Genomic DNA, 27,388 nt, shown 5'->3' on the forward strand with positions numbered 1-27,388 from the left:
TAAGGAAGAGGAGTAAAAAGGTGCTTTGGGGTCATGATGGTTAAGCCCTTTGGAGCGGGCTCTCTTCCTTCTGTTCTCGGGGTGCTGAGTGGTCTGCGGTGCTAAGCGCTTGGCTCCTGTAGCTTCCTGAGGCCCAGACGTGCACCCGCAGGACCGGAAAGCTGGCGAGAACGACCCCGCAAAACCTCAAGAGCGAGGCAGAGAGGAGCGTTCCCACCGTAATAAATTGTCATCTGCGCCTGGGCCAGTGCCCTAAGGCCAACTATGCCTGATGCTTCTAAGCACATGCTATGCATCTTTATAAGTAAATCTGATGTGGGCATAGGAGAGCTTCTCAGAGAGGTGTTGATTTGGGTCCTGCACAGAAGTGTCTCTTCTGTAAAATGTCACAGTGGCACAATGAAAGTAGGAGACAGAAAACCATTTCTTCGATAAAAATGGCACAGAAATATTATCATCTCATTGCAACAGCCTCCCACAGGCCGCTGATGCTAACCGTTTTGTCGTGATGTTTGAGTGATCTGAGGAACGGTTGAGACTCTTGGTGTTTTTGTGCCGTGGCATTTGTTGTAATGGCATCTGACCTGTAAGGTGGTGGGAGGGTGGCTTAATGTGCACAGTTTTGATTAAGACTAATGAGAAAAATGAAGACTAGGGAATACATTTTACTCTTAAATGTTTGTCTAAGAAATTCATTGCATTAAAAAGCAGTTAAGTTTCACAACTTATCTAAAGTTGGCATTCTTTTGAGTGCATTCACTGTGCCAGTCAGTGTGCTAAATAACTTTTACGTGATTATCTCACTATCTCATTTAATCCTTAAAACAACCCCATAGAATAGGTATTATCTTTATTTACAGATAAGGGCAGAGAGGGACCAGAGATAAGTGAACCACTTACCCAGCTAGTGAGGAAATGACAGAGGCGGGGCTCAAAAGCAGGTTTTTCTGATTCCTCCCAGGGTATCTCTGCTGTCAGTGCTGGATCTGAAACAGGAATCTGATCCTTCAGCCACCCTTTCTCTTAACCCTTTAACGCTCCCCACTGCCTGCAGGGACTCTCCTCTACTGCCACATCCTCAGTTGCTCTAAAGCAGACCACTCCCTCTTTTGCTCCCCAAATCTACCTTACTGGCTTCTGTCACAGCACCCATAGCATCGCTGACATGACCCCCAGAGTGCAGAGACTGCATGTCCTCTCCCCAGAGACGGTTCGTTCGTGTTGCCTGCTAAGTGGATGGGTGAAGGTTAGGCTCATGGCTGTAGTTCTTGCCCACTGTGTTCAACCTGACTGTTGGCCTGGGTTTTGATGTTCCTTAGTGTGTGGCTTTATAAACTAGTAGCCAGACTTTTAAATTTATATATGCAGTGGCTTTACATGGAAAAGCAGAGTAGTTAAAATTATATCAGAAAGAAACCTTGCTGTGGTTTGTTTTTTTTTTTTTACATGTTTGCGTAGAGTACAATAGAAGCATAATTATTTGTATCTTAAACTTGGCTGTTTGATTAGATATTGAAGCATTGCACCCATAATCAGAATAGCAAATCTCCTACCCCATCCCTATGCCCATTTATTAGTTGCCTCTGTTCACTCTGTGACTTAAAGTTTTGGCAAAGCACCTAATCCTTCTGTAGCCAGCAGAAGTATTTCAAAGTGAAATTGCAATGAAGCTTGTTAGGTGGAATATATTTCCCTGTGATAAATAATAATGAATATTGTGTATTGCCTGCAGACAGAACATAAGTCTAACCATTTTAACTTAAAAAGTAATTATATTTATTTAGAATATTATTTAATATTTTGCATAAAATATGCTTTATCTAAAGAATGAGTTCTTGTCAGTGCTCATTTATAAGTGGAAATATATGATACAGGAAGCAGCTAAACAATTTTTGCATATATACTGTCCCTAGTTTTTATTTCTTCAGGGAATGAATATCTGTTTCCCCCATTACTATGAGGGGGGGCATTGATGCTTTCTGCCCTCATCCTAATCCTGTCTGTGAAACAGAAACCAAAGCCTCAGAAATTTTCCTTTTAAATGTAATCTCTGAGCCCCAGAGACCTGTTCTAGAGGTGTGTCTACTGGGGTTGATATGAACTTTTTGATGGTGAGGTGGGATAGAAATGAGATTTCTTAAGAATCATTCCATTACTTTGCAGGCTTGGGACGTGATTCATAGCTTAATATGATTGAACTTCTCATCATTAATTATCCTTTTGCTTCCTTACCTCACTGGGAGAGCCTAGCTAGATCAACCATTGGCCAGAAGTAAGTATTATAAAGCACAGTCCAAAGTAAAAATCCTAGGACTTTTATTACATTTCTTTCTGTTATGACTTTGTATGGAGATGTGCGAAATGTTTGATAATATTCATTGTCCCCTAATAATGGGACTGCTACCTGGTGTGGCACGTCTGTGTCTCCAGGCAGTCTCCAAGACCTCTTGCAGGCAGGTGACTTGCTGGGAGGACTCAGACTGGGCACATAGTCCTGTTCCTGGCTCTGATTTACTCCTGAGAAAAGAAAGGGCGCAGGAAACCAGGTCCAGGGAAGCCAGGCCTGGCTGCCGGTGGAGTCACACCAGAGGCCCTCGATCCCTCCAGCTCTGAGTTACTACCACACTCATGAAGTATCATCCACCAGGGAGCTCCTTAGATGCCCAGTGCCCAGTTTTTATGTGGCTGGTCACATGGGCACCCTCTGCCTGCACGTACCAGAGCCCCAGGCCCCCGGGGGAAGTAGATACTCAGCATGGACCACACTATTTTCCCAAATGATTTAGGCACATGAGCCATTCTTACCAGGGAATGGTGGGAACCCCCGAAACCCCAGTTCCCAGAGGTGAGCCGTGGGCCGGTCTTGCAGGCAGGCCTCTCAGGATAGAGCCTCAGGCCTGTGTGATTCTTTGCTGCGCATGTGCGATGTAAGTTAAGTGATAAATCTGTCATAATTCTTCTAGCTTTGGAAGATGATAAATTCAATATGATAGCTAATTTCTACGGTTTGAGATATACACACAGTGAGTTCAGACTTCAGACTTTAATGCTTCAAGCATATTCACTTTTGGATCGGATGTTATTTGTTAGGTAGAACTTCAAAATCACGTGTTACAAAATGATCACAATATGAATGAGTACCTCGAGACTTTATTTTTCTCAGTTCTTCTGTGTAAATAAGTTTCATAAACATGTATAAGTTCAGCAAACATTTGTGTGCCTGCTGTTACCTATCTTTGTTTTAGATGCTAGGGATATAGAATTGCACCAGGCCTGGTGACTGCCCTGAAGAAGCCCATGTTCCAGCAAAAGTGATAGAAATGTAAACAAAAAAATGTTTAGAAATTAGCATAGGGGATGTTATTTTGCTTATTAAATTGTATTTCATAAGAGGTTTTAAAATACGTTTCCTCATGTTACTACGACTCACGGGTCACATGAGGATTAAGTTAATACATAGAAATATCCTACAACAGTGTCTGTATTAATCACTCAGTAAATATTAGCTATTTCTCCCCAACTTTTTTTAAGTTCAAAACTACCGAAATGGGAAGAGAAAAGTCAGTGAGTTCATATACTCTTCGTTTAGACAAGTTTCAGCTAGGCCAAGTTTGCTTCATGTCTCCTGTGTGTGTGTGATTTTTTAAGTAAACTACTTGTAAGTAAGTTGTACATATTATACTCATGACACTTCATGATGTGTCTCCCGAGAATGACATTTTCCTATGTAACCCAATATCATTTTCACACTCAAGAAATGTAAGGATGAGACAAAAGTATTTTAGATGCAGTTATATTCAGATTTCCCCAGTTGTTCCAAAAATGTCCTTTATAGCTTTTTTCTTTGTTTTTTATTTCCTTCTTTTTTACAGCCTAAGATCCAAACAAGAATCGCATTTGCTGTACTTGCCCTAACTCTTCAGCCTGTTCATTTAGACCAGCCTTCAGGCTTTTTTGTGTCCTTTCCTTTCCTTTTTCCCCCATGACGTTAACATTTTGAAGAGTCTAGGGCAATTGCTTTGTAAAATGTTCTTTTGAAAACTGCACAGAGAGACGAAAAGATGGCAGACTTTGTTAAACTATATTTTCTCGCTGTAGTCTTCACTTAACTATTCCAGTTCGGAGTTTGGAGAAGATAAATGAGTACTGCAGATCATTTGAGTAATGTGGAAGGTCATTAAAAGTAAAATAAATGTTTGGAGTAGAATATTCCAGAAGATAGTATTTATTAGATTTATAAAGAAAAAGTGATTGGACTAAGAAGGTGGTATTATTTAACAAAGCCTTTAAGTTGTTGTGTTTTGTGAATTCTTCAATATCCGTTGAGCTCTTGCAATGTTTGTAATCCAGGAAGTGAAACAGACAAGTAATTAGGCAGTTAAAATACAGTGTAAGGAGGTGTGTATATTTGATAAGGGGATTACAGGGTCCTGAGGAATTAAGTAAGAGAGGCAGCTAACTTAGAATTGGGAGATCAGGAGGCTTCAAGAGATGACATCCATGTACAGACAGGTATAAAGGGTGTAAAGGGTGTGTAAGAAATAGCCAGGCCAGGGGTCAGGGAGGGAGTGTTCCAGAGAGAACAGGCATGGCACGCAGAGCCCTAGGAGAAAGCTGACCTTTGAGGAATTTAAAAATTGCTGTGGGATGGAGTATGGCGTTGAGGCTGGAGACCAGGCTGAGAGGAAAGCTGCAGGCCTTGTAAACCAAGTTAACGGACTTCAGTGCTATTCTTAGTTCAGTTGGAAGCCATGGGAAGGTTGTGTAGAAGGTAGAGGTGTGGTGTGATCAGATTTGCCCTTTAGGAAAATCACCCTGGCTGAATCAGGCATTTCACTGGGGCTGCTAATTCTGTCCTCCTGTCTACATCTGTGAGCGGGCATACCTGTTGTATTTGATACCTGGACCAGGTAATTCTTAATACATTCCTCTTCTCTCCGATAAAATGATTTTAGTAATAACCATGAAATAAAGTGAAATATAATAATGATAGAAACAAGATATAAACATTAAATATTTTCTTTTATTGAACACTGGAGCATATAATCATACTAGTAAAAATGAATTAAAGAAATAAAATAGTCATGATAGAAAATGTTTACTAAAGTATCTCCACCAGAAAATTCATCTTAGATTTCTGTCATATTTGGTTAAAAACAGAACTCCTGAAGTTTTTCTTCTGCAAAATTGACAGAAAATGACTGAATGAGAGTGAACATTGACACGTCTGACCCACTAGTTATGACCAGGCATTCAAGCAAACATCGCCCTTTTGGCTTCTAGTTTGTATGAGCAACATCTTTTGTTGTCTCTCCTGGCATTCTTCAGGATTTCTTTTTTTCCTACGTAAATGTCCATTTCCTTATGTTTTATTGTTGCACAGTTAATGACCTTGAGCACAGTTTCCGTGCACTGTTCTTTAAATAACTGTTTTTAAAACTTTATTATTCATTGTTCAAGGCTGATTCCGGCTGTCAGTAAATATTTTTGTGTTTGATGAACTCATCTAAAACTTCCTACCAGAAAAAAAAAGATAACCTAGAAAAGAGAAATAGCATCCAGCTGTCACTGTTTGTTTAGAATCTATTGTTTGAATGCAGTATATTACAGGGGCTAGAGACAGACTGTGCTCAGATAGAGCTTGGACCATTTCTAAACGCTGCAGACTTCTGAAATGAACCTGTAGAACTGGGTCCATGTACATCGGGGCCAAACTGGGAGTCCCCCAAATTAAGTTCCATATATAATTTAATGTTTAAGAAATAAGTAATAAAAATGCTAGATTTGAAGCTTACATACATGTTACTAAAACTCAGTAGCAACCGCAGCAATTATTTAGCATTTGTAGCTACAAAAGAGTATTCAGGGAGTGTTTTATTGCTGACTAGGTAATTTAATTAAAATAGTTATCATATACATATAGCCTTACTGCTTAATGATTATTCATACTTGGTAAGAAAAATGGTATATTTCATTTTTATAGTCAACTATGAGTCTTTCTGTATCTCAGTTTTTCATTAAATTTTTGTATTATAAGCGCAAGTCTGGAGATGTCGTTCCCCTGGTCAGTTTTTAGTGACTTCTTCATTATAGAGTAATGTTCTGACCTTTAGTGTCATAAGTAAATCCTGCTCTTTTCTGAGCTCCCCGCCTCTCTCTAGTCTTTCAGTCCACTGCCTCGAGCTTTTTACTTCCCAGAAACAGAACTGAACAGTAAGCTTTATTTCCATGCCCGCAAATTCCCTTTTAGTCAGAGTATATGTACATAGCTTTGCTTTTATAGTTATAAACAAGTCTACCTACATGTTTGGGTTTGGGCTGCTTCTAGTTTTGTTTTGGTTTTCATTGTAAAAATAGCAACATTTAAGACAAAAACTTAAGGCACAGTCACTTATTAATCTTATCTCTAGCAACTATTTTAATTTTTTGCCAATTTGTCTTATTTTTTAAGATCTTGTCTTAAGGCATCACATTGCCTCTTTAAAAGCTATTGATGACTAAGAATACTTCCTTTTCAATGTTAGTGCCTGTGATCTTAGTCCCTCTGAAATAGGACAGGCAGCAAAAATGGACTTGATTTTAATTTTAGATTTAAAATTTAACAAAGTCTGTGAAGTTTATTGAGCTTAAGATACAAATGAATCTTATCTTTTGAGAGTTTAGAAACATTAATTCCAACAGTGTGTGTTATCAAAAGAAACAAAATGTTGAACCCACCCCTACCACCACAAGCCTGAAAGACTTTTCATTGCCAAGCAAATGCGATACAGATATCACAAGTCTTTCACTGTGGAGTTATCTTAATCTCTCTTAATTTTGACTCTTTAAATAATAATCTATTTTTTTCTTTTGAGAAGCTTAGAGACTCAAAAAGAAAAAAAAAAAAGAAGAATTTAGATCTGGGCCATTGTGATGCTGTTTCCCTTTTTTTTGAAACATGCTGAGCCTTTCAATTTCCAGTCCCATTGCTTTCGGTTTTCTTCAGCTGCGCTCCTTGTTTATTGATTGTTTAGTTCATTCTGTCTCCTCCTCCAGGGACTCCTATAATTTGAAGTTGGAATTAGGGCGCTCTGCGAATCTGTGAGCATCCACTTCGTGTCTCGATTAATTTCTCTTGCTCAGCGCATGTTCCTGGCGTCGCCTTCACCAACCCACTTTTCTGCTGCCTTGATTCCTCTGTTACTGTGCCTGCTAGCATCAGTTGGTTTGTGGCTAAATCCATTCTCTGCTGGTCTTAATGCCCTCTGACTGTTCCCCTTGCGTCCGCAGTCCACATTGTTGCCACGATGATCCATCTGAATAAAATGCAAGTCTGGAGATGTCGTTCCCCTGGTCAGTTTTTAGTGACTTCTTTATTACAGAGTAATGTTCTGACCTTTAGTGTCATAAGTAAATCCTGCTCTTTTCTGAGCTCCCCGCCTCTCTCTAGTCTTTCAGTCCACTGCCTCGTGCTTTTTACTCCCCATGCATGCCCTTTCCCTCCCACTGTGCCCCAGCCCCTTCTCCCCGCCCACACCCCCAGCCTCGATCACCTGCCTTTCCCACCAGACATCATGAGTTCTTTTCTCTTGGTGTCATCCTCTTGTGCACCTTATATATGCTTCAGAGAAGGAATTCATCAAAAGACGTGGGTGGGTGGGTGGGTGGATGGATGATGAGTGGGTGGGTGGATGGATGGATGGATGGATGGATGGATGGATGGATGGATGGATGGATGGATGGGTGAGTGGATGGATGGGTGGGTGGATGGATGGGTGGGTAGATAGGTGGGTGGGTGAGTGGGTGGATGGAGCAGGCATTCTAGCCCTGCCAGTAGAGTGGAGGTTCTAGAGCCAGATTGACTGCCTTCAGATCCCAGGCTGCTACTTTTAGTGATGTGACCTTGGCCAAGTTACTTAACCTCTCTCTACCTCAGCTTATCTCTAAAATGAGAATAACAACCCCTACCTCAAAGGCTCTTGTGAGTGAAAACAGAGAGCATATGATATAATATGTGTGATATGATATAATTCTACATTAACAGTCCTGGGCATCAGTTGTTCTCTGTCTAGTTCCCATTCTCTGCTTGTTTCTACATCTCCTCCCCCCCCCCCCCCCCCGCCCCGTAAAAGCAGAAGGATTTGGGGGTTTTCCTGCTCTAGACTTACTGTCCCCAGTGGAGCTGAAAGACAATAGATTCAGATGGTTAACTTAGCCTTGTTTTCTGCTTCAAGAGAGCCAGAGACCACTTGAGAATACTTTAAAAAATATTTATAAAGAACAGAATTTGATGAATTGGCATATAAACTATTATTAAAACTTACTTTTAAAGACTTAGAGAGTTCATTGCTTCAGGGAAAAATTTATCCTAGCATTTTGACCATCAAAATTAAGTCAGTTTCATTGTTAAGAAACATTGTTTAAGATAGACTTGTATATAAACCAGTGATTTTCAACCTTTTCATCTCTTGGCCCACATGAAGTAATTACTAAAATTCTGCAGCACACCAAAAAATATATTTTTTGCGAATCTGATAGAAAAATTAAGTATAATTTTGATGGATTTACAAAATAATAATAGTAGTAACTACTTACCCTTTTTGCTCCAAAGTGACTTTTTAAAAAAATCAGGTGCCTATACTTGTCTATAAGGATTTCTGGTACCAAGAATTAACCAGACACAACCTTATTATGTGATGTGACCAATAGGGTACAACTCTGTTATAGGACCTATATTTATGGCTCAAGACAGGACATTCACACTGGAGTGCTAATGTTGTGTTGGCTGTTGGCATTTTTTCATTTGGCAATCTAAGGGAAAAGAGGTCAGTGCCCTGACTAAATAGTCAGGTATTACATGTTTTAAAAATTCTTGTGGTTGCGGCTCACCGGTGGAAAATTGCTGATACAGACTATTAAAGAGTGCTGTATCAGTTAAGTGAGTGAATGTTCTAAAATTTTATGTATTCTAGGTTGTAGAGGGTCAAATGAACAATTAAAAAACAAAATGAAGCTGATTCACTCACTTTGTTTGCTAGATACTGGGAATTAATCTGAACAACAAACCATGGCCTTGGCACTCAAACTTTTGTTTTAACAACTGTATAAGATATTTTTAATAACTTTTGTGTCATAGAATGTATCTTACTATGAAGTGTGTGGGTACTGATTATCTAGAAAAGTCTGTGGAGATACTTTTTATAGTGGACTACAGTTTATTTTGGTTTAGGGACCCCTGCCTTGAGCCTAGGAGCCAGTTTGGAGTTAAGCTTACAAGTATCACTTTCACCATTTCATGGAGCTTTCTCCTACTGCTGAGGTACACTTCTGAGTCTGGGTCTACTGGGAAAGTACTAGTAAGAAGCATCGGCTGTGTTGAGCTAGTTAGATTGAACAGTTTATTGGGGAAAGTCACTAAGCCATCTTCGAGACATGGGAAGGAAAAGAACTGAGGCAAGGTTGTGTTCATACTCTGCCCTTGAGGAAAACAGCTTTTAAAAAGCTTATAGTATCCACAGGTGTGGTTCCAAGACTAGAGATTTCTAAAAGAAAAGTCACACGAAGAAATCCTTAAGGGTGCACAGAATGCTCTCAGCAGCTCAGGTTTTTAAAAAAGATGTATGTGATGGACAGGTGGAAGGAGACTTAATTACATTCATACAGCGCTGAGCAGACTAAGAAATAAACACATAAGGGTTTTCTTTTCTGTAGGAAGCTCACAAGGAGCTACGATACTTCAGGAGCACAAAGAGCTCTCAAGGTTGTGTTTGGAGTGAGAGCGACAAGAAGGAAGGAGGCTTACTGTCAGAAGAGATGTTGTCAATGTTGGCTGATGACAGGCAGATCAGATGGCATACAGGAAATCAGTAATAAGCAGTGCGATTAGCAGGAAGTATTGATTAGATCAATACTGTTCCCACTGGCTTCCATAATCTCCAACTAGCAGAATTACTTTCCCAACAGTAAAAGGTAAAACAACCCCAAACAGGAGAAATTAAATGTTTTGAAGGTTAGGAGATGGTAAGAGTATCATTCACTTTGAATGAATTTAAGTTTTTAGGGCTCAGCTGAATCACCTCACAGGAGCTGAAGGGACTCTCAGATATGATCTTGGGGTTATTGTCAATATTCTTGGTGAAATTGTGGAGTACCAGGAGAATGGAGAGAAATAAACATCCCAGTTTCCAAAAAGACAAAGTGGATTGTGAAAATTCAAATCCACTTCCCTAACTTTATTTTTTTATTTTTCAGTTACAGTTTACTTTCAGTATTATTTTGTATTAGTTTCAGGTGTACAGCATAGTGATTAGACAGTTACATACTTTACAAAGAGTTCCCCCGATATTTCCAGGACCCACCTGGCACCATACGCAGTTATGACAATATTATTGACTGTTCCCTGTGCTGTACTTGACATCCCCGTGACTGTTCTGTGACTCCAGTCTGTACTTCGCAGCCCCTTCCCCTTTTCCACCCCGTCTCCCACCACCCTCCCCCCTGACAGCCACCAGTCTGCTCTCTGGGTCTATGAGTCTTTCAGTTTCGTTTGTTTATTTATTTTGTTCTTTGGATTTCACAGATAAGTGAAATCATATGGTATTTGTCTTTCTCTGCACTCAAAATTCGAAGAGATGATTTTTAAAAAATACAGTGTTATAAGTGTTTAAAAAAGAATGGGATGATCGCCATGAATCAATGTGAATTTATAAGAATAGGACATGTTAAACAGACCTCATTTTATAATTCCTGGATCAGAGAACACTAAAGGCATGTCGTGTCTTGACTGTAGCAAGTGGTTGGCCAAGTCTCCTAGACTTGCCTTGTGGAAAGACTACATGTTGGCATTTAGGGTGATTTACAGCTGCTCCCGTGGTCACACCTATGCCAGCAGCCACTGGGTTTATCTGAACAGTAGTCAGTGACTCTCTGCACCTAGTCCTCAAAGAGAGCAGGTAGTGAATATTATGAGCATATATTCAGAAAGCATGGACTTCTAGCTACGAGTTCTTTTGACAAAGGATTTGTGTATTGAAACTCGAGCGCCTGCATTTATTTATATGATTGAGATTTCAGTTGTAGACCTTTCCCCACCTGGGCTGTAGCTTAAGATGCATAGATCTGTTTGTAAGCTTCATAAATCAACTTGACTTATAAATCACTTAGAAGTCAAAGAACAGTCTCAACGCTTAGAGCAAAGGCTGGCTGGGCGAGAAAGCTATTGTGAGGAACCTTTTTTTCTTATTTGTTTAACAATAACTACATTAACCCCAGGTAGATGTGTTTCACTCCCTTGAAATATCAAGTTTCTGTGAAATGCTCCCTAAACAAAAGGCAGAAGTTCATATACAACTTGGGTAATATAGATTCCTCGGCAGTGACTTTGAGTTAATGCTTCTGGTTGACTGGCCTTCTAGTAATTTGAGTCAAATTTAGTGGAAAAATTTCCTATAATCATATCAAAGAGGGGACAATAATATGCTGTCCCCTTATGAAAATTCTTTTGGTTTCCTGAGGCAAGGAAGTCCTTGGTGACTGCTATAGCTAATACAGTTTATTATTAATTATTAATCTTATAGGACACCAACCCATATAATTTGTTAACCTTTCATAATTGACTTAATGAACCCATTATTGGCTGTGTTTTTATTCAGTAAGCAGTGAGACTGTGCAATATTGATTGTGAATTAGGGTTTCCTTCTACCCAGCAACAAACAAGTACTATAATATAAATAAGAAATGAAATCATATGATTCCACCTGGGTTGGACTCCAGTCAGTGGGGCTCCTAAATGCCTGGCAGAAGCAACGTGTGGGCTTAGGGATTCTTATGTGTTCTCCCTGTAAATATCTTTCAGGTTTTCTTCTTTCATCATAACGGGTCCCGGCTTCCTTAGCATCTATTTTTATCAAAACAGGGACTTTTGGGTTTGCCTGTATTAGTTAAAGATCTGAATATTATCTCTAACCTCAGAAGGACTCTGACTTCTTGCTTACATTAACGCCCTCTCATATGGATTATGTTTGTTTATACATGTGAGAGAGGCCCAGAGGGAGGTTAGAAATGTTTTATGGTGGAATAATAGTTAAAAGATGAACTGGTCTGTAGTAACCTTTTGGTTCACCCAACCTTATAACTGTGCTGTTCAAATGAAACAAAGAGTATATTTTAATCAACTAGTTATTTCCTGTTTGGGAAGCTAGTCTGTTTTGTCTTAGCATTGCTCTTTTCTAATTATCTGAACCCTTTCTACTGGATAGTGTGGGTTGCTTTGGGTTTCATTTTAAGTTCAACTCTTACTACAAACTCACTGCTACCAGATTTCTTCAACCCCTCTTTTTCTGCTTACTGTTTCTTGGAGACTTGCTAATAATCCTCTTTTTCTTTCCCTTTCCCCCCACAAATAAGAACCTTTCACTCTTATTTTATTCCCATTGTATCGCGAAGTGAAGTACATGCACAGAAAATGCCTGTTCCATTTGGTGAGAGATAAGAGGGCCACTTGGCCTTTTCCAAGATCAGCAAGGTGGTTAGTGTGTTTGGAGCGTGGTTGAGGTGAGGAGCGTGAACAAGTTTGGGTCAGCAATGCCAGAGCTAGAGCATGTGAGGCCTTCTAGGCCCTGGTTAGAACTTGGGTTTTTATTCCACGTGCAGTGAGCAGTTATTGGGTGGCCCTGGCCAGTGTGGCTCAGTTGGTTGGAGCATCGCTCCGTAAACTGAGAGGTTATGGTTTAATCCCCGGTCAGGGCTCATACCTAAGTTTCAGGTTCAGTCCTCGGTTGGGTTGCTTAGATGGATGTTTCTCTCTCACATCGATGTTTCTCTCTCGCTCTCTCTCTCTCTCGCTCTCTCTCTCTCCCTCTCTCTAAATCAATAAACATATCCTTGGTGAAGATTAAAAAAAAAGTCACTGGGTGGCTCCAAACAGAGTCGTGATTATCTGACTTATATTTTAAACCTCACTCTGGCTTTTGTAATGGTGGGGACAGGAAGGAAGCAAGAATGGATGCAGGGAGACCAGATAGAAGGCTGTGGAGAATTCCAGATGAGAAGTGACGGTGGCTTCGGTTAGGGTGGTGGCAATGGAGGTGGAGAGAAGCGACCATGTGGGAGACATTTTGGAGGTAGAATTGATAAAAGTTGCTAGTGGGTTGGCTCTGGTGGGTACAAGTGAGAAGGAGACGTCAAGGGTGACTTCTGGCTTTTGGGTTTATTGCACTGGGCTGCTGCTGCTGCTGTTTCCTAAGACAGGGAAAGCCAGAGGAGAGGAAAGCATCAGGAGAGGCTGGAATTAAGAGTTCCGATGTGGCTCTCTGAAATTCAAGGTGCTTGTTTGACCTCCGAATATATCTGTAATATACCTGAGCAAGTCTGATGAGTTTGGAGCTTGGTGGGGGTAGGTCAGGAACAGAGACAGGATAAGAATTTAGAAGTTATCAATATGTAGATGGTATTTAAAGCCATGGGACTGAGTGAAATGATCTTGTATATTTGTCATCTTCTCTGACCTATCCCATCTCCCTCCCCTGCCTTGTAAAATTACACCCCCATTACATGTATATATATTTTAATTATAGTGCCTTTAATAATTTGGTATAAGTTATCTTGTTTCTAGTAAAATATTCTGATTTCTTTTATTGTTTAGGGATATGCAATCACTAGCATCTACATTTAACTGGAGATCTAACAATTACGTGTTTTGTCTTCTGTGGTTTTCTTTTGTAGGCAAAGTCATTAACAAAGACTTGCGGCATTACCTGAGTCTTCAGTTTCAGAAAGGATCCATTGACCACAAACTGCAGCAAGTGATCAGAGACAATCTCTACTTGAGAACCATTCCATGTAAGTAGGAGATGGAGTAAAAGAAACGAGACCAAAATCTCCTTAGTAACCAGTCAGACATCCAGAAATAATTCAGTAGAGTATCCCATTGAAATTGCGAAGACTAAGCTGGGGCCCTGGGATGCAACAAAAGTTGCATAAGGGGAAAAATATTCAGAGGACTTTCAAGGGTTTTGTTTTTCAAGGTAGAAAAACCCACAGATTCTCTATTTGGACTTTTTAAAAGTCACTAGACCTTGAGAATGTAAGACTATCTACGTACATGTTGCTAACTAGATTTTATTCTTATAAATCCATTTCTGCAGCCTGTGCAGTAAACGACTTCTTTGCTTTCGGTGCCTTGCACACCGAGATGTTTCTGTATTAATTATTAGGACATTACTAATTTTAAAGTCTGCTCCTTCCCCAAAAGAAATAGGAAGAAAAGTGCCTCCTCTTTGGTAAGTGCCTCCTCCACTGTGAATGTTGACGTTCATGTCAGTGTTTCTATTCCGGTCTAAATGGTTTTCATAGGACCTAGTTGTTGTAATGGTATTGGGTTTTTTTTCCAAAACACATAAGAAATCTTAAGTGTTTGCTTTCATTAGCACAGGTCCGGGGAAGAATAAAAAGCAGTTAACAATAAAAAGGCATAAAAGGACATTCCGGCTTGTTTTCCTACTTAGTACGTGTAGCTCCTTGTTGATACCAGCTTCCATAATGGCTCTGAAAGTCTCAATTTCTTTTTCTTGCTGTTAACCTTACACGATGTCTGGTCCATTACGAAGCTTTTCCAAATATGCTTCTTAAAAATCTACCCCTCTGCACCACCTTAGATCTCACCCTTTCTTGCTTGGACTTAAAAACAAAAACAAAGATAGCATTATGCAGCGGCAAAGAGCAGGGCGAAGCTGGGTTGAAAACCCTGATCCTGGCACCTTCCTAGCGGCTGCACCCGGGTGAGTGAATTACTCTTCCCCAGCCTTGGAACCTGCACATCCACAACGTGATCCCGGGACTCGCCTCGTCAGTTGCTGTTAGAGTTCAAGTGAGAGCGTGAGCATCAGCCACTTGGCCAAGAGTGGGCGCTCAAGTAGCATTTGTCCCCTTGCCCGTTCTGACTGCATCCCCTGCCTCCCATGTCACCTCAGTCTGGTCTGTGCAGCGTCTTTATCGTGGTGTAAAATTTTTTACATTTTGTTTTTAAACCAGACTCCTTATCTGTGATTTCCTCCTGTAAACCTACCTTGTCAGATTTCAGGATCGGGACTCCTGCCTTCTCTTCTTTGCATTTGTCGGGTATCACTTTGTCTATCTTTTTATTTTTTTACTCTTTCTGACTCTCCTTGTTTTGTAAACAGTGTTGGACTTTGTAGCCACTGCGACACTTTCTCTATATGATCAACATCTTTAGTCTGTTTTGCTACGTTTTTTTTTTGTTTTTTGTTTTACCCATGTACAAATCTTTTAGATAAAGAGTCTATTTCATTTGATCTCTCTCCTCTTAGGAAGGTTAGTGTCTTTATTCTAATGGCTACCTTTATATAATACTCTGTTCCTCCTCCCTCCCACTCTTTGGTTTCATCCCTACTGTGAGCAATAGTAAAACTGCCTTGTCGTCTTCTTTCCCCCTCCCCGTCTCTCTCGCATCACCTGCCCTGACATGATCTTTTTTCTCCCAAAAAACGAAAGGCAAGCAGCGAGCTCACTGGACTTGGCGGATGCTGTCCTCACTCTCACCACCTCTTGGTACTTGAGCCACAGCGATACTGGCAAAGTCGGCAGCCACGAAACACTGCACTCTCCCTTTGTGATCGCCATTTGTCCTCGATGCTGCGGGCAGTTCAGTCTCCCCGCCACCCTCCCTCCTCTTGCGCTGCAGTGATGCTGGTTGTCTCGAGCTGCTCGACTACACTTGCTGGGAAGGGCTCACAGGATCACCAGGGCCGTTTGCTTGTGGTTTTCTATGTTCAAGTTTATTTGGACAGATACGAAATGTTGGGCTCAGATTTTCTTCCCTTGTCCATCTTAATTCTACTAGTCAGTTGTCTGATTGTCTTCTGCTCTGGAGCATTACTCTTAAGAAGCCTGGAATAATGTGATTTTCACTCCCGTGGGAGGAACTTGGTGCTTTGCCTGCGTGGGGAGTCTCAGGGTAGCACTTTGAGCTGCCTAGCTCTAGGGCTCCGTCATATTGCTTGTGCTTTCTGCTGTCCCCTGCCACTTTTCCTTGGATCTTCTTTTTAAGTTACTTCTACTTAAAAAGTTACGCAGTTTCTCCTCAGTGTGAGGTTTTGCCCTAGAAAGGAGCTATAGTTTCTGTAGTTTTAATTCGCAGGGTCCAGGCAGCTGCAGCCTTCTGGATCTCAACAGGACCCCTTCACGTACTAACTGAAGTGTCTACCACCCCATCTGCTCCCAAATGTTGTTATTCACTAAACGATGCCAGCTCTTCATGGAGAAACTTCTGATTCTGGGTCTGGGGCAAGGGAGGTACAAGGTGAGCTTGGGTCATCTGATTGTAAAAGCTTAAAAAATCATGGGGACAGATCAGAAGGACTAAAAAAAAAGCCACCTAGAGGTTTTCCACTGACAAAACCTCAAGCAATTAGAGGGACACAATTAATGAGAGAGAGAGCGAGAGAGAGCGAGAGAGAGAGAGGGAGAGTAGGAGAGAGAGAGAGAGAGAGAAAGATTGAGAGCCAGCGCTCCAGTTGTCAGAGGTGGCGTCCTAGGCAGACGGTGACTCTGGGCCCTAAGAGAAGAGGAAGGACTGAGGTGCAGGAGCCCTGTGGCCTCCTTGACTGTCTGCCTGGGCACCTTCTGGACGGTGGCTTGGAGGGAGAGCCCGGCCAGAGCACAGCAGACCCTTCGGATGAGGGGACAGAAGCCTGACGTCGGGGAGTCTGAGGTGCTGGGAATTTATGGGACAGGGAGTCAGAGAGGAGAGAGCTTGAGCAGTCTGCCCAAGTGCCCCCTCGAGTCTGTGTCTCAGGCACGAGACTCCACGTGGCCAGGCAAGGGACTCTGGGAGCTGCAAGCTTCAGTCGCAGTGCTTACCTGGGGCTGGGAGAAACCCGAGTTCTAAGCAGCCGGAGTGGAGAGACCTTGTAAAGCTCCTACGTGGAGCTCCTGCGGGTCCGCTGTGACAGTTAATTAAGCCAGGCCCGAAGGATCCGGTGAATGTGCATGTAACTTAACTGTTAACAAAAGGAAGGGAGGAAGTTTCCAGTGTCTTTTTAGTTCTCCTGCCTGCAAAAATGCTCAGCAGGTTTGAGCAGCGCACTCGCAGTCAGCTTCCCAGGGCTGGTGGGGGTCACCTGTGGGGGCCTCCCAGCCGCAAGTCCAGCAGCCCCTTTCAGGTGGCTTCGTGAGCTCCTCAGTGCACCAGCCGGCTTCCTCAGTTTCCATGGGCACCCCAGCTGGCTCCCGCATTTCAGTAATCTTCCTTGCACATGGTTTTCCAGGGCTTTGGCAAGTCTAGCCAGTGTCCCAGCTGGTTTTCTAGTAAGTTAAAAACACCTTCCACCACCACCATAGGGAGCGTGCTGTCAGTTTCACTGGGACCCCTGCAGACATTTCCCTGCCTGCCAGCTCCAACCAAGGACTGGGAGCCATCGCTGTCCCCAGGCTACTGCTGCACCTTCTCCACCGACGCCTGGGCCCAGGCTGGGAGTGTCCCTCCCTCCCTTACTTGGGTGTCCTCCTTCAGCTCTAGGGCGGTGCTCTTTAGGGTTCTCTTTTACTCCCTCTTAGTTAGTTCCTTGGGAATAGTTAACAGTTCTTTCTCGTAAGCTGTCCTTGTTCAGGTTTCCATGTGGTTTCTCTCTCCTGTTTGGACCCCAGCTGATACAGAATTGGCACCGGCCATGGCTCCAGGGGACAGACCCTGCAGGAAGGAATTTTAGACGTGATTTTGGTTGTGTTCTTTGGCTTAGGACAGCGCCAGGTGCCTTCCAGTGGGAAGTAGGGTGTTTGTAATTCACGACAAGAAGTGGCATCACAGTTTAGTCACAGTGCAATTTGTGGTTGATTGTGATAAAGTGCCAGCTGGACCAAGTACCTTGGGACCCAAAATGACTGCGGCACGTGATCGTTACGGCTCCAAACACCATGGGGTGGGGCGGCTCAGAGAGAGAAAACAACCCTGAAACCAACTGGCTTATTACCCTATGCGCTCATAAAACAAGATTAGAATAACACTTTTAAGTTGCCTGACAGTGACATTTGCAAATAGATAAACTTAGAAGAAGGGAACATTCACACAAAATAAAAATAATTTTAAAATTTGAAAGATACTGTCACACATATTTACTATTTGAATTTTCACTCCTCCAGTGACATCATAAAGCACACAAAGTGTCACATTACCTGCTGGTCTCATCTTTGTTGGGTAACAAATACTCCAGATATAGAAAACATTTCTTTCATTTGCATTGATATTTACCAAACTGAAAGTGTGTATCCAAGAGCATCTTTACTATTTTTATTTTCTTTTATTCCATCACCATTTATCCCCTCTATGCCCTCTTCTACCTCCACGCCCCCCAATCGCCACATTGTTGTCCATGTCCATGAGTGGACATGGTCGTGTCTTGGACAAAAAAAGAGCATCTCTGAATTGGGCATCAGTCATTGGTCATTCATATAAGCTTGTTTTCATTCTTTCTTTTTTTTTCCCCAAACATATCTGTATTGATTTCAGAGAGAGGAAAGGAGAGAGAGAGAGAGAGACAGGAACATCAGTGATGAGAGAGTCATTGATCGGCTGCCTAGCCCGCAACCTGGGCATGTGCCCTGACCGGGAATCGAACCCCGATGTCCTGGGTCCTAGGTTGATGCTCAACCGCTGAGCCACGCCCGGCTGGGCTCCTTTTCTTTTTTAATGATGAAAATACTTTGTCTCCTTGCCCCTGATTCTGGTTTTGCCTTTGAACTCCATGTTGCTTCTATTTCAGACTTTAGACCAGTTTCTGAATTCAGGTTGGAGTGTGCACATCAGCTTCCACATCTCCTCTCTGCATCTCTCCTGTTAGTGTTTGCAAAGCACTGGCACTCGTAGCAAATACACAGACAGTGGAAAATGCCAGAGAACACTGTCAGATAGTATTACAGCGTTCAGAACTCCTTAGAAGACTAGCGTCATGACAGCATCCCACGTCAGAACTGCCCATTTAAGGACTCCTCCAGCCCTCTACAGTTGTAGCGTTGTTTGGAATACCACTCATAGAAAGCATCCAGAGTATAAATGTGTAAGATCTTAATAATATTGTATATGCGAGAGAGACCCTCCGTCAGCAGGCAGGGCCGTGACCACGCACTTGAATTTGGGAACAGCTGCAGGGAAGACTGAGCAGATGGTGGCACCGCTCCCCACGCGCTCTGTCCTGGTCCCTGGAAATGTCAACTTTAACACTTGATTCTACTTTTCAGTGCTTCCTGCTCTTGCTTTCTGTTGATATCAGTGGATTCCTTCAAATCGGTAATACCTGTGTCAAATTGTTAACCTTTAATTCTCACAGGAGAATTATAGTATTTTTCTCATTTTCTCTATCAACTGTGATGGTCCCCAAAACTCACAGAACTGTACTGTTAGAATTACTTCTGTTGTAGGTAAATGATATCTGAATATAGTGACCAAACGAATGCCCACAATTGTATTCTTTTATACCATCAACAAGATGAAATTTTATAAAAAGATATCCTTTATAATAGCATAAAAATATTTGAAATATGTAGAAATTAATCTTTAAAGAAGTATAAAGATCTCTGTAAGGTAAAATTAAGGGACATTGAAAATCTAAATAAATTGGCAGAGATTTCTTGCTCATAGATTAAAGGCTCAATATGGTGACAATATCAGTTCTCCTCAAATTGATTAATAGATTCAATCTAATCCTATAAAAACCCCAGCATTTTCAGCCTGTTTATTTGGTACCAGGATTTATATGGAAAGGCTACGAATAGAAAAACCAAAGTCGGTGGACTTGCTCTCCTACATCCCAAGATATATCATGAAAACATAATAATCACAACATTGCGATAATGGTGCAGGAGGGGTCAGGAGATTCGTGAGATGTGATAGAAAGCCGAGTGACAGATACTCGGTCTTACACAGATATTTCTGTGTAAGTTTCTGTGACAGGGGAAGTAATTAACGTTCCAATAAATCATGTTGATTGGCCATTTGGTAAAAAAGGAAAGTGGACTACTACACCCGCCACCCCCCAAAATCCCATCTTAGTGCACGGAAGTATTAGGTATGAGAGGCAAAGCTGTAATTTCTTGCTCGTAGATTAAAGGCTCAATAGTCTTTAAAAAGAATATAGACTCTCCCCATGGTCTTAGAAAAGATTTCTTCAAGACACTGGAAGCATTAGGTGTAAAGGAAAGGACTGATAAATTTGACTACATTAAAATGAAAAAACCTATGTCATCAAAAGATTATTTTAAAAAAGGTGAAAAGAAACTACAGAGTGGGGGGGAGGATGCTGTCTGTTCTGCAACAACATTTGTTTCTGTGACGCAAATAAGTTCATATGTGATTGGTAACGAGGTAGGAGAATGTCAATTTAAGGGAAGTGATGCTGGTTTTTATTCCATTTTCCGGAGCAAGTTCATGTTTTGCATCATCAAGTAAACACAGATTATACAAACACAGCTGAATGACGCATAGGCTATGCAGGATGCTCATTCATCTCCGTTTGGCCTCTTTTCTCAATTAGAACATGTGCTTTATCTTAAAATTGCTTATTGCACATTTTGCCTTATCTTCATCGTGATTCAGAAGCCTCAGCCCTCGCTGTACCCCTTTCCATCAAGCTACCTTTTCCATTTTTTTTCTTAAAAAAAAATACACCTAAGTATTTTATTTACTCTAGTATTTATAATGAGGAATGTAACATGGCTCTTAAACTGTATTAATATTTTTAATTAGGATTGTTATCGATTTGGGAGTGTTAGGAAGTTGCCGCAGGTTTGGAGTTCACCCTGACCCTATTTTCTCCATAATCTCTTATTTTCGGTGCACAGTTTTGCAGAAAGCACCGTTTCAAGAAGGCACATTTCACATCTCAGCAGAAACACCCCATTTGCAACACGTCTGTCTGTTGGGCTTCATCGAGACTAAGACACAATTATTTCACAATTTAACATCTCTACGATCGGAATGCATCTTACAATAGATGGAATCTTTCAGTCATAATTGCCAGATATTTTTCTTTTTTAGGGGGAGATAAAATAACAGTGCACTTAAAAGCTGGTGTTTCCTTAGATTGATGAAATACTGTAGTATCCAGAAAGTAAAGAACTGCAAAGCGAATTTAAGCAGACAGGCCACCCAGTAGAGAAGTGGTAAAGGACTTGAGCAGCCGCTTCCTAACAGAAGGAGTCTCTGTGGCTGATAAATATATGAAAAGGCATGTTTCACCTCGTAGGGCAGTTGCTCAGTGAACACCCAAGACGCCCTCACGTGCTTAGCATGTCGACAAAGTGTAAAAGCCTGATGAGTGTGGACGCAAATGGTGCGATTCTGTCCCTGTGCAGTTACAACACAGGCACAACTAAGCTGTGTGGCTTAGAAATGCCCCGTTTAGTTGGTGACAAACATCTCAAGAAAAAGAAAGGAGATCATCACCAGTGTCAAGGATCAGCTGTACTCGAGCATGAATTCCTCGGTAGAGAGAAAGTGGTGTTCTGTTGTTGAATTTCATGAAACGGTTTACTTACAGTTTGATGTTAAAAAGTTACTCAAAGAGACTGATGGCTAAGAAGCAATATGTGAATACCTGTATTGGGCCTTAAGTCTTGTTATTCATGTGTCTGAAATAATTTCATATTTGTCCAGGCGTTAAAAATAAGTTCAGTAAAAGAACTTAAATTTTTTTTTCCTCTTTAATTGTCCTTCATGCCTCTAGTAAGTAGAATGTTGGTTTCTTTTCTCTAAGGTAGAAAAAAAACATCAGATAGGTACATAAAAATGAAGTCTGCCCGGCCGGCGTGGCTCAGTGGTTGAGCATCAGCCTGTGAACCAGGAGGTCACGGTTCGATTCCCAGTGAAGGCAGTGCCCAGGTTGCGGGCTCGATCCCCAGCAGGGGGCGTGCAGGAGGCAGCCGATCAGTGACTCCCATCACTGATGCTTCTATCTCTCCCTTTCCCTTCCTCTCTCTGAAATCAATAAAAACATTAAAAAAAAAAAAAATGAAGTCTGTCATTGGTAGATTATATTAAGTAATGATAATTGAGGTTTAAAAGAAGAATTAACTGTTGTGTCATGGAAAGTTAAGCTTTCTCTGACACTAAAATGTTGTAGTCTTTGTAGTTTTGAATTTCATAGCTACCTATAGATTTTATTAAAGTATATTGGCCCGTCCTACATTATTTATTGTCCTGCTTTCACTTAGGAATGTTAACTTGCCTCAAATTTTCTGGTCCCCATTTTAGTAGGTACAATGTATTCAGTGGTTTGTTTCTCCCATGTGTTCTCTGTAGACGACATATTCTATATTCGCAATAATTTGTAAGTTTAAAAGTACTTTACAACCTATTTTTTTTTTTCTTGTGTTTTTTCCTTAGGCACCACAAGGGCCCCCAGGGATGGGGAAGTCCCAGGGGTGGACTATAATTTCATTTCTGTTGAGCAGTTCAAAGCACTGGAAGAGAGTGGAGCATTATTAGAAAGTGGAACGTATGATGGTATGTCCCCAAATATTGACAACAGCAACCCAGAAAACTGTCTGAATGACTGGAATTATTTCAGAGGGAATCTGATCCATAAAATATCATTTTACACAAAAGTTTTTTTCTGTCGGTTTTGGGGGAAATTTTCTTTTAATTAGGGTAATTGTAATTTACTAGTTAAAATGGCGTTAAACAAAAAGCAAAAGCATTGCATCATATTATGAGGTCAGTCTTGTCTGATACACTAAAATGATTCAAATGAGCTGGTTTGGTTTGCATGTTTCATAGTAATTCACTTTCATCACATGAGCTCAGCAAGTGTTTGTAGATTGTTTTCTCTACCTTGGCGAGCTCGGAGAAAGGAGATTGTAGCTTGGGGCAAGAAAAACACCAAAACCAGAATAATTGGTTTTCTTTTCATCTCTCCCCTCTGCCGCTTGATTCCAGGAAGTACAGATGTGAGTTCAGTTCTTAAGTGAATCTCTGTTAGGTCCTTTTCTTCCTCACGCGACACTCGTCAGTGGCCAGCCGCCCCCCAGTAGCGCCCTGTGCGGCGTCACTGCTTTGTCATGCGGCTCTAACTGCCCTTTCGCACGCTCAGGGAAGACAGGCATGTGTCTTTCTTACGCAGTATGATCTTCAGTGCCTAGAGCTGATGTTCAGTGAGCATCTCACCTTGATTTCAGCCTGTGCAAATATGTTAGTGCTCTGTCCACAAGAGGGCTTCCTCGTCACCTCTGTCTCGCGCAGCGCGGGTTCAGCGCTGGGCTCGGCTGCTTCCTTCTCACTGCGCCCGCCTCGCCTGGACCAGGCCTAGCCCTGGCTTCCTTTGCAGCAGCTCTCAGTGCCTCTCTCCTCCAGCCGTCGCCTCGCGGTTGGCCCGCGGGGCTGGCACGTGTCTAGGCAGCGGAGTTGATACCGCTTGTTTTAGCTTCTCCCCTCTGTCCCCTCCACCGTGCCCATCGCTGCCCTGCTGACATGCTACACACGCAGCTCTGGTCGTGTCTCTCTCCTCTTCAGAATCTCCCGTGATTTCTTCTGCCCGCTAAGCTTGACCCAACTACGCTTTCTGGATTTAGCTCCAACAAATCCATCCATCCATCCATTCATTCAATCCTTTCTTACTCAACCCATTTTTTCAGTACCTTCTATGTGCAGAGGGATTAGCGACACTGATGAATGGCAATGAAATGATGCCTTAATAAATCCTGTGTCTTAACGGCGATGGCTGTCAAAGCAAACAGAACAGCTTATACACTAAGATGTCATGAAGGAAACAAAAACCAGCGATTTAAAGAATATAATAGGAATGTCTTACTTAGAAAAGGCAGCCAGTGAAGACTTCTCGGAGGAAATGGCAGCCTCTTATATTTTACTTTATGCAAACAGCCTACTGTCCTTAGCCTCCCTCTTATAGGCAAGCGTTCCGGTGTGTTTAGTATGCATGTTTTTTGGTATGTGTTGTCCTATGTGCGTATATTTAGTATTTACACCTGGACTGGGTTCCAGTTCTCATTCAGTTTTCACTGTTTTCACTTATTGCTGTGCTTTTAGATTCATCCGTGCTGTTGTACTGTACTTGCACATAACTCACTGCTTTTTAACCGCTGCACAGCACTTTATTGCGAATCCACTGCGTCTTACTTAACAGTCCTGGCGATGAACTTCCAGATGGCCTACAGCTCCCCATCACCACCCATCAAGTTGCAACAAACGTTCCCACTTGCACGTGTCTTCTCATAGGCCTGTGTGAGAATGTCTTTGGAATGTATGTTCCAGAGCAGGACTGTTGGGCTCGATACCCATCTCATGAAGTAGTTTTGGATAGGGTAGCTCTGCAGTCTCCATTCCCACCAGCGCTGAGCGAGGGTTTGGTTCCTGTAGCAGCTGTAGTAATGACTCCCCATCCTCAGCAACACTTGGCATTATCCAGCTTTGTAATTTTGCCAATCTGATGTGCTATCTCATGAGAAGTGCGATCTCATTTAAACAAGCTTCTCTGGTAGTCAGTTTGAGCATCTTTTCCTATGCTTGTTATTTTTTTGGACTTCTGCCAAATGTTTATTCATTTTTTTTTTTTTAATGGGATCTCAGTCGCATTCCAGTTGGCAGACATTCCGTAGGTATTTAGATATTTATTTAGATATTAAGCCCTTATTGGATATAGGCATTTTCTCCCATTCTTTCACCTAATAACCTTGTTCTGTGTTTCTTCCTTAAACAGAAATCCTTAATTTTCATCTATCAGATTTGTCACTGTTTTCCTTACTATTTGTACCTTTGAAGTTTTGTCTAAGAAGTCCTTCTCTGCCTTTAGATCACAAAGACATTTTCTTCTGTTAAGTATAATCATGTTAGATATATGACCAAGTGGCATATTACATGTTATTAATTACTGTGTGCTCAAGCCAAAGGAAATGCAAATTGAAATAACAGTCATACACCATTTCACACCCAACATATTGACAAAAATTTTAAAGTCTGATAATTGAGGGAAATGGAAACTCCCAGGCACAGCTGGCAAGAGTATAAACTGATACAGTCCCTTTGGAGAGCATCTTGGCCACAGCTAGTCAGTTCAAAGCTGTGCGTGATTCCAGTGCAGCAGCTCCCTCTCAGATGCCTACTCTAGAGAAACCCTGTCTGTGCGCACGTGTGGAGAAGTGTGAACTGGCTTCTTCATCAGCTCCTTACTTCTGGGTCAGGAAGTTTGCCGAGGTCCCCTTAGTCTGTTTTAATATGAATCTCTGCATTGTCTGCATGGCACGAGTGACTGCATTTCAAACATGGATTTGAAAGCAAGGGAGTAGTGGAGATATCGGTGAAGAGCTTTTTAGTTTGATGTCACTGCTTTGTCTTGAGTATTTTAATAACAATACCACCCGAAGTCAAATTTCCAAAGAATTGATCTCACTGCTTTCCTCTTCAAAGCAGGCCCCACCTAAGGTAAACTGTGGAGTGCTTGCTGCGGGTCAAAACTAGCAGGAGCCACAGACTCTTCCTGTAGCCAGATCTCTGGAGCCCGCTCGGTTGTGTGGTGCCTAATGAGAGCTACGTGACAAACTGAGAGGATGTTCAATTGTTTTCATTCTATTCTGGAACATTTATTTTTGCTGCAAAAATGACTGATCCTCAAGACTTCACATATTAAAGTATTTCTTGCTTCCCTGAGAGTAAGCCAATATTGAATTATGCTAATAATGTCTCTATTTGTTCAACAAATTGTCAGATAAAATGATATAATTAGAATCTCAGGGAAACTTTCAAAAATCACTTTTACTTCAGCAGCCTACATTTCCACACAGCCTGGGTAGCTCTTCGCTTCATCCTTTGCCCACATATTTCCTCCTTTTACCAAAATAGTTCATTATGTTGCACATCAGAGCAGGATTATTTGAAAACGGTTTCTTCTCCTGGACGCCCACTCTCGTGCCAGGGAGTCTTGCGGGGAGGCCCCGGGGGAGGGCGGCGCTGGAGGACCCGGCTCGGGGGGGGGGGGGGGCGGGCTCCCCGCGAGGGGCCCCGGGCAGCTCCGTGCCCCCCTCCTGCCGCCTCCGCCCGCGGGGGTGTCCGGCCCCTTCCAGCGGCGGCGGGTGGTGGGTGGCGGCGGCGCAGAGCGCAGGGTGCGGGCGGGGCGCTGCCGACCCCCCGCGCCACGAGGGTCTCAGCTGCCGCCCCCCCCCCCCCCCGTGTTCGCTCCAGGAAACTTCTACGGCACCCCCAAGCCCCCGGCGGAGCCCAGCCCTTTCCAGCCCGACCCCGTGGACCAGGTCCTGTTCGACCATGAGTTCGACCCGGAGTCCCAGAGGAAACGGACCACGTCGGTCAGCAAGATGGACAGGACGGACAGCGCCCTGCCCGAGGAGGAGGAGGAGGAGAAGGACGCGGCCGACGGCGGCAGCGCAGGTCGGTGCTGGGCGCCGCCTCCGCGCGGGGGGGGGGGGGTCCGGGCTTCCCACGGGGTTTCCCGGGCTTCCCACGGGGTTTCCCGGGGTTCCCACGCGTGCGGAGCGCCGCCGCCTGGTATTTTTTTTAAGGGAGGGAGATGGAGGCATCGGCGGTGAGAGCCGTGGGTCGGCTGCCGCCTGCGCCGCCTGCGCCCCCTGCTGGGGGTGAGCCCGCAACCCGGGCCTGTGCCCCGACCGGGAATCGAGCCGCTGGCCCCCGGGCACGCGGGCCGGGCCGGGCCAGGCCACACTGCTTTTTGTCACAGCCCGTGTGACCTTTCACCTTTGGAAGCAAGTGTCCAGTTCTTGAATCGTGTCCCCCCGGCGGTAGCCTGGTCTTAGGGTTCTCGCCTGCCTCATGGGCTCTGCAACTCCACGAGGATTCCAGTGTTGCCGACAGCGACTTGTATTTAACAGCAGGAAGCCTCCCGAGTGTCATTTTTAGAAATCCGTGGTATTTAAAGGCCTGCGTTTACCTGTGTACGCGGCAGCCTGGCATCACGGCTCCGAGCAGAGGCCGGGGCTGGAATCCTGGCCTCGCTGTTTCTTAGCTGCATGACCTTGACATTAACTTCACCTCCCCGTGCCTCGGCTTCCTCGTCTGTAAAATGGGAATAGTAATGTATACTCCCGGGTCTGAGTGCGGATTGTGAGTTAGTATCTGTAAAGTGCTTAAAGTAGAGCTGGACACTAGAAGGACGGCATCAGTGCTGCATCGCTGGTGTCAGCATCCTGCTGACTGACACGGGCTCCGTATCAGGAATTGGTTCTGGAGTCTCACCGAAGGTGCTGTCCAGGGTTAATGTCACTTAGCAGATGAAAAAAATCCAGTATGTTTATTTCCTTTTTCAAAAATTAGAGCAGAACGTGGACCCAAAAGACAGGGAAATTTGCAGAAAATATTTGGCATCTTGTTAGAAATGAAGAGCGTGTAAGTTTATCGCTTCTCATACTGTCCTGTCTT

At 42.8% G+C, this 27,388-nt stretch overlaps 1 protein-coding gene across 2 annotated transcripts in view; it reads left to right on the forward strand.

Annotated features, from left to right (window-relative positions):
* Window positions 1–27,388, forward strand: part of MAGI3 (membrane associated guanylate kinase, WW and PDZ domain containing 3) — a 119,175-nt gene that overhangs the window by 55,405 nt on the left and 36,382 nt on the right. For both annotated transcript variants that reach the window (XM_081120982.1, XM_081120983.1), the window contains exons 2-4: window positions 13,702–13,818; window positions 22,373–22,492; window positions 26,180–26,383. In XM_081120982.1, the coding sequence (XP_080977108.1) occupies window positions 13,702–13,818; window positions 22,373–22,492; window positions 26,180–26,383 (441 nt within the window). The remainder of the gene's footprint in view (window positions 1–13,701; window positions 13,819–22,372; window positions 22,493–26,179; window positions 26,384–27,388) is intronic.

This window comes from Miniopterus schreibersii (genome assembly GCF_964146895.1).
Source record: "Miniopterus schreibersii genome assembly, chromosome: 19".
Classification (NCBI taxonomy): Eukaryota; Metazoa; Chordata; class Mammalia; order Chiroptera; family Miniopteridae; genus Miniopterus; species Miniopterus schreibersii.